The sequence below is a fragment of the Haliotis rufescens genome, unplaced genomic scaffold (assembly GCF_023055435.1).
Source record: "Haliotis rufescens isolate VD_foot unplaced genomic scaffold, xgHalRufe1.0.p SCAF_30, whole genome shotgun sequence".
Classification (NCBI taxonomy): Eukaryota; Metazoa; Mollusca; class Gastropoda; order Lepetellida; family Haliotidae; genus Haliotis; species Haliotis rufescens.
The window spans coordinates 2,404,591-2,412,278 of NW_025964002.1; the positions used below are offsets into that span (position 1 = coordinate 2,404,591).

The following is a 7,688-nucleotide window of genomic DNA, read 5'->3' on the forward strand; positions in this document are numbered from 1 at the left end:
TGTTAAACTCACTCACTCATTCACTCACTCACTCACCCACCCACTCACCCACCCACTCACTCACTCACTCACTCACTCACCCACCCACCCACCCACTCACTCACTCACTCACTCACTCACCAACCCACCCACCCACCCACTCACTCACTCACTCACTCACTCACTCACTCACTCACTCACTCACTCACCCACCCACCTACTCACCCACCCACCCACCCACTCACTCACCCACCCACTCACTCACTCACTCACCCACCCACCCACCCACCAACCCACCCACCCACCCACTCACTCACTCACTCACTCACTCACTCACTCAGTCTCCGGGCTGTACACGAAGAGTCCACAGTCGGTTACGACTCCGCTGTGTGTCGGGTGAAAAACTGATTGCAAAATCACAGCAATTGTAAAATAGTTTATAATAATAAATATACACCCAACAATATACATGTAAACCAATATGCATGAGACAGCAGACCATTGCTTCACAGTGTGTACTGTCCGGTACCATAGCTCGCCGCTGATGCTGAAGCCTATGTCTCAATATCCCTGTATGGCGGTGGTGACGTCACGATCTGAAGATGGGAAGAAGTTTGTCGAGATGGTGGGACACCATGATTGTTCAACCGTGCATCACGTGGCAAATGTGGCGGTGTTGTTGAGACATTGTCCCTTTGTGCGTATCGGGGCTGGTTCTGAAAATGAAAAAGAAATTTGCATAAATGTAGCCTAAAAAGAAAGGTTATATTCGCTTCATGCATTCATACATAGCAGAAATATTTCTCTCACTGAATAAATTTTCAAATCCTTGAAATTAAAATATAAATATGAATCTGATTTTATACGCATTTAGACATAAAACATTTGCCTCCTCACATATTTCCCGGAAATTCTCACAATTTTCCAGTCGCTTATCTGTACCTCCCCATACCAGTTGTCATATTTCTCCTACTTTTCGATGCGATCGTCCGTCCATTGCATTTATACTTGTTGCCAAGCTACATCTATTAGGAACAACCTACTAGATACTTCTCCATCAAAGTTAACGTCGTCCAATTTACGACGTCGTCAAGTTGAGAGCCCATATTCGAAACTCCAGAAATGACGTCATGATAGAACAATGTTTTATTGTGAAATATACCACGCTTCGTTCTTCATTGTTATTTGCGATTTACCGCGTAGCTATCTTATATTAATGGATAAGCTTGGTCACGGCGAATGTAGTTATTTTGGGCCAGGCATAGTTGTCAGGTGTAAGTGAGTGTGGTTTAAAGCCGCTCTGAAACAAATACACTACGGTTATAACGAACTCAAAGGGACTACTAATTTTAGTTCGTTATAACCGTAGTTCGTTATAAGCATATATACAGCATAACCACAGCAAATAGTCGGGACTAAAACGTAAGTTCGTTATATCCGTCAGTTCGTTATAAGCGTGTTCGTTATAACCGTAGTTTACTGTAGCTTTAAACAAAGGTGAACGTGTTGGTATTAAGTGAATATGGCTCCCTGGGTCTCATACCTGTCTACATTGAACATCGCCCAGACGATATTTTCTGAAATACCACAGGATCAGGAAGGCCAGAGCGAATGTGATGATAATGATGACCCCTCCGACGACAAAGCCGACGATGACCGGAGGCGATAACGTTGTGACACACTGCCCGGAACCATCCTCACACTTATCTCCCTTGATGCAGCGGACAGCGTCAGAGACACAGCGTCCATTGAGACACGCAATCTCTCCATCTGAACATGTACCTGACAAACATAGACGTATTAATGAGTTGTACCCTAGGCACCATGACATGTTGGTGAGCATGATTCAGTTATTCCATATCACTGTGCAGTTTTATCGAAATAAAAGCGACCAAAAAAAAATTTCCGTAATTAATATGAAATCGCTGATGACTATCATGAGCATGTGTATATGAATCTCTATCAATGATACCAGGTGTTCGGGGAAAAGTGATTGTATCCTGCACCCGTCACAAACACATGCAAAGGTAAGTCAATTGTTCATCTGATTGGTTGGTTGGTATGTTGTTTTACACCGCACTCAGCAATATTACAGCTATATGACGGCGGTCTGTAAAATAATCGAGTCTTGACCAGACAATCCAGTGATTGATATCATGAGCAACAATCCACGCAATTGGGATCGATGACTTGCATAAACCAAGTCAGCAAGCCTGACCACCCGATCCCGTTAGTCGCCTTTTACGACAAGCATAGTCGCCTTTTACGGCAAGCATGGGTTGCTGAGGACCTATTCTACCCCGGATCTTCACGGGTCTGTTCATCTGAAAAATATACAAGGGAACATATGGTACAAATCAAAATAGGGAACTGCATCGGACACCATTATTTCCATTGCTGCGTCAAATTTGGAGATGTCATGTCAATCATGAAACCTTTTGAAACCAATCCAAATTTACATATAAATGAGGACAAGGATATCCACGCCGTACTTTGCTGCGCATAATTACGTCCCGTAGCCTTTCCAGGATCCAATGGTTGTGGCTTCGAATCCCAGGTTCGCCAAGATTATGTTCCTTGGGTTGTCAGGACAATAGCCACAACCAAAGTGATGCAGTATGATCCAGGTGGGGCGTCTCTGCCACATTAAGCTGACATAACTGGGTTCATTCACTCACTCTTCTAGGCTGCGTTCACAGAGTGCCGATTATGGCTCCCGTTTGAGATCAGACAGAGCTACGACACGAAAAGTGATCACTATCCTCAATGATCTGGAATGTCCTCTCATTGTCCGAGTCTTATTGTTCGTAACAGAGTCCTACGGATCGGGAAAGTTCCTGAGAGGTCGGTCAATCACTCCCGACAGTATGGTGCGTCCCGTAACATTCGGGAAACTCAGCCGCTTTTGTCTTGTAGGATTGTAATCGTGACTATGTCGTGAAAGATTTTGCTGTATCGGATCAAACTCGTAACAATGTCCTGTGTTGTCTGGACGGTGTCCTGTGTATCGGGACGCTGTCGTGATGAACGGGCATGATTTTGAGAAATTGTCCATTGCCGTTTCTTGAGTCAAGATCTTGCCGAGTCTTTGTCGGTTCACTGTCCGGTCACTGTCTGATCTCTGTCGGATAGCATTCGGGAGAATCGGGACGCTGTCGGGACAGATTCGGTCGTTTTTTACCACGCGGAAGATACAAGTTGGATCAGTTTCGAATTGAAAACGGGAGAACCGGGACGAATTCGGTTGGAGACGGCTGAATCGGGACGCTTCCTAAACAATATCTCATTATTGTCGTAATTAATTTGTTTTTACAAATTTGTGAATTTCCCGCCACGAATCACTGGCTCCTCATCAGACTTTTGACAAATTTTAATTGTGAATGGTCCTATCAAGCACGGCAGTAAAAATCCTGAATGTGTAACCGATCACTTAAACCGGCAATTTGATGTTCTGTGGTATGGGGTTGGGGATTGTGGGACTCGAATTTTGTCGAAAACAAAATTATTCCCGAAATAGCTTGAACAAAGTAATTGTGCTTCAGACTGTTGGAAAAAAAATAGAAATTGTTTGCCACAAATATTACACTGTTGCAAAGTTTTTTTTCAGAATATTCAGGCTAGTAGTTTTAATAAAACATATACCTGGTTTTGCAGCTGTAAGTGAACAAATATCCATACAAAACCCCAGGTCACTCCCACATATATTAAATGATCGGTCCTTTGTTTGAAATGGACACGAGGCTTCCAAAGTGCGTATGTTATGCATACAGTCGTTTTTACACGAACATTCCGCTTCCCCGTATCCAGGTTCTCTACAGTGTTTCAATACGACAGTGTGCTGATAGATCCCCTCCCCCAAAATAATTGGGAACACGCTACTTTTGTATGTGAAACTGAGACGTCTGACCTTACCCAGCTGGGCCACCCGTAACAGCGACAAGGAGGCAGTAGATACAAACTAACAACACATGTTTTTGTCAGAGTTACTTATTCGGTATTTCAGCACAGGGTAACATGAACTCGGGCTATCATTGAAGCCAGAGCGGGCGCCAAACATTATAATGCGAGATTGGTTCTTGTGTTCCGAGTTTGTGGTAATTTGACTATCTACATGTGTGCAGGTGTATATGTATGAAGGTGTACAGGTGTGCATATTTGCAGACGTACAGGTATGCAGGTGTTGAAGTAAGCAGGTGTACATGTATGCATGTGTGCAGGTATGCAGGTGTAAGGTATGCAATATTACAGGTATGCAGGTGTGCAGCTATACAGGTGTTCAGATATGCAGGTGTAAAACTATTATATACATGTATGCAGGTGTACAGGTGTCCATGGATGCAGGTGTACAGGTATGCAGGTGTGCAGGTTACAGAAAGGAGCTATGTATGTGTACATTTATGCAGGTTACAGGTGTGCTCAAGTTTCTTCACCTTCATGGAACGTGGTCACGTACAGCTGGAAGCCCTTTCCATTGAACCTGGAGTTACTGATGAAGCGGAGGGTGACAGCACTGGAGGAGGAGGTGTAGACATCTACTGGTGTCTCCACACCACAGTACCTTCGGCTCTCTGTAACACACACGGTCACATGTAGCAACGATTACACACAACGTCATAAGTTACAGGACCACAGGTTACAGGTGGTCGAGTGGATCCAGCGTCCGCCCGGGGAGGGGAAGGTCGGTGGTTTGATTCCTGGTCGTGTCAAACCAAATGGCGTACAAAATGCTTCTTGTTATCCTGCCCGGCATACGGCATTAACGGGATGAAACTGAATGGGCATCCATGTTGAACTACAACAGGGTATCTCAGTGGGCTAGCGCTATTACCCCGGCATGAATCAGCCACAGGCACAACCAAAGCCACAGCCACAGCCACAAATACAAACGCAAACACACACCTCTTTTAAGGACCCGTGAAGATCCGAGGTAGGATAGGTCTTCAGAAACCCATGCTTGCCGTAAAAGGCGACTAGCGGGATCGGGTGGTCAGGCTCGATGACTTGGTGGACGTATGTCATTGTATCCCAATTGCGTGGATCGATGCTCATGATGCCAATCACTGGACTGTCTGGTCAAGACTCGATTATTTACAGACTGCCGTCGCATAGCTGGATTAGTGCTGAGTGCGGCGTTAAACAACAAACAAACAAACTTCTTTTAAGAGGGATATTTACGGTCAGGAAAAGGGTTTCGTCGCTTTAATTGACATAAGTTATTGATGACACTGCTCTCTTTGCTTCCTTGTATCATAGTATATGACCCAGGGTCCATACTTAAGAGGAAATATTATAAACGCACACACTCAAATATATATATACCAGATAGTTGTATTTGTCATATTGTATTTATCTGGGTAGAGAGGACAACACCCACCAGTACAGTTTTCTCCGGGGGCACATTCGGATATTGTCAAGTAGTCTTCGGGGCAGGACACGAAGCTGGCGATGTTGAGAGAGATTATTCTGACGATGACACGATGGTGCGTTCTGGCGACCAGTTTTAAGGTACAGTTGAATTCAGCAGCGTAAGCAATGGCCTTGGTCAGGTTGAGATCCAGTCCACTAGTGTAGTTATTAAGGTAGAGACTCTCGCCACAGAGGTTGTCCATGTACATGTAATCTGTAACCAATAGCACAGACATGGTGAGGCATTCTGCAAATAGGAAAGAAAGTTTCTCATGTCATGTAATGCTAACTTGTTCAGTTTTCGAATTTATGGAATTGTAACACATAATGTAACCAAAAAATATTTATTCGGTGATTAATCTGGAAATTAACAACGGTTATATATTTAAGAAAACGTACAACTTTTATGTATAATATTTTTTGGTATATTGCGTATTTGTGTAGATTCTCACACGTGATCAAGCTGGAAGTGGTTATCCATTAAGTTGTACGTGTTTTGTATTTACCCGCCACCTTCTCGAATGCCAATCAAACAGTTGGTCATTTATTTAGGATGGAAAACATACACTCTGGTAATGTTCTCTGAAAACACACTAGCATAACAATAAGACACATCCTGGCATCTTTACTTCGTCCGACGCACGTGTAGTACAATGTACATGTAGTTAGACAATCTGGACATCGTCCGGCCATCACAGAGAGGACTGGACCGCTGGTGGCTGGTCCTCGAGAGACTCACGCGTGCACACGCACCCAAACAACGCTGGTGATAAAACACAAACATGTTCCGGGTTGTGAGATCCCGGGGGCAACCCGTGACGCATCAAACATATGAGGCGTTTAATTCAGTGTTAGTTACAGCTTCACATACCCCTCCCGCAGACACTATTGTCAGGACAACACTTCACCTGCGTGTATGTTGACATTGTGTTGTTAGGGTGTGGGAAACTACTGCACATATATATCAACAGCTACGCCCGACACGGTAGATCGCGTCCTCATAGCAATGACTGAAAGGAGGTAGACGAATCAAAGGGATATTTATACACAGGCGCGTATTTATACACACACTTAACCTTGTGATGAATTTATTAATGTAATGAATAGCGTGTTGTGTTGTCGCAAGGAGCTGAACAAGTCACACGACCTACCTCACGCAGCTGTCTGATAAACGAAGTTAACTGAATCTGATTTTCACATTTCAACATAAATGTCGGGTATGGCTTGTTAATTGTCAGGCATTGATTAATAAATGTAGGTAATCCTGTATGTGTGTTAGATGACAGTCAGGGTGCTCGTACACATATGCTTTTTAATTATTCAGTACAGCTTCATAACTATTTTTTTCCTTCATTATGGACATAATATGGAATTTCACACACTAATCTCATCTTCGTGTCTATTTATGGATTCAAACAGGCAGTTGATTGTCGCATTTTGAACCCATTAACCACCAAAGGTATTTGCACCTTCTTGACAGCCGGGGATACATAGTGATGCTTCTCTGATAAACACATAATGATTTGTAATCTTAACTAATGACTGCCATGCCAGCTCTGGTGCTGGTTCAGTGTATAGATATGAACAGTTATGTAACACTACTCACGTGATGCTGAATACCCAAGCCCGACGACAACTACCGCAAACAGATGCTCCAACACTGATCTCATGATGGGAACAGAAACCGGCTTATTTTTCAAAATCCAGACATCACGTCTCAGCGGTCAGTGAGCACGGACATTGTCGTTCCAATGGTCACTGAGTCGTGTATCCTAGTTACTGGACTGTGACAGTCGGGTCAGCCAGGACGCGGGGCAGGGGACACGCCAGCACTGTGTTGACGTGATCATCACTTGGTCTGACAGCCAGGCATGTGTTGGATACAGCGCGGCTGGGTGTTGTCACATGGAAGTGGGTCAAGACATCGGCCTGTTTAGCATGGGAGGACATGGGACAGCACAAAGGATGTTCCGGAGGGTTCACACGATGTTTGCATCCAGACGGATAGATCTAATTGGCTATTGGCTACATACAATTGTCATTCAGGATTAAGTGTTATGTATACCGATAGAATATGATTAATCATCATCAATATCAGTGATATGTATATACTAGAGACAATACAGAGATGTGATAACTGTTACATTAATGATATTAACATTTTTATGGATTCTTTGAAAGGCATTTAGAAGTGATACACATACGCAAGAGGATATATGGATGTCAACTTGTTTATTATGAGGAACACAACGTTTCGGAGTATATGCTTATTCCTTCGATCATCAGGTGAATGGCACTGCGTT

At 43.7% G+C, this 7,688-nt stretch overlaps 1 protein-coding gene across 1 annotated transcript; it reads right to left on the minus strand.

Annotated features, from left to right (window-relative positions):
• Window positions 1–403: 403 nt before the first annotated feature.
• Window positions 404–7,306, minus strand: LOC124129617 (low-density lipoprotein receptor-related protein 3-like). Its single transcript, XM_048380457.1, has 5 exons — window positions 6,992–7,306; window positions 5,354–5,599; window positions 4,410–4,547; window positions 1,523–1,761; window positions 404–695 (listed from the first exon to the last, which is right to left on the minus strand). The coding sequence occupies exons 1-5, from the start codon at window positions 7,053–7,055 to the stop codon at window positions 534–536; spliced, it is 849 nt and encodes a 282-aa protein (XP_048236414.1). The 5' UTR covers window positions 7,056–7,306; the 3' UTR covers window positions 404–533.
• Window positions 7,307–7,688: the final 382 nt, after the last annotated feature.

What these genes read in the sequence shown, in the direction of transcription:
- LOC124129617 (XM_048380457.1), bottom strand. Translation starts at nt 7,055, where the DNA reads ATGAGATCAGTGTTGGAGCATCTGTTTGCGGTAGTTGTCGTCGGGCTT. An exon ending in CCCCGGAGAAAACTGTACTG is followed by an intron (nt 4,548 to 5,353) that starts GTGGGTGTTGTC and finishes TGTGTGTTACAG; the next exon opens with AGAGCCGAAGGTACTGTGGT. An exon ending in CGTGACCACGTTCCATGAAG is followed by an intron (nt 1,762 to 4,409) that starts GTGAAGAAACTT and finishes TATGTTTGTCAG; the next exon opens with GTACATGTTCAGATGGAGAG.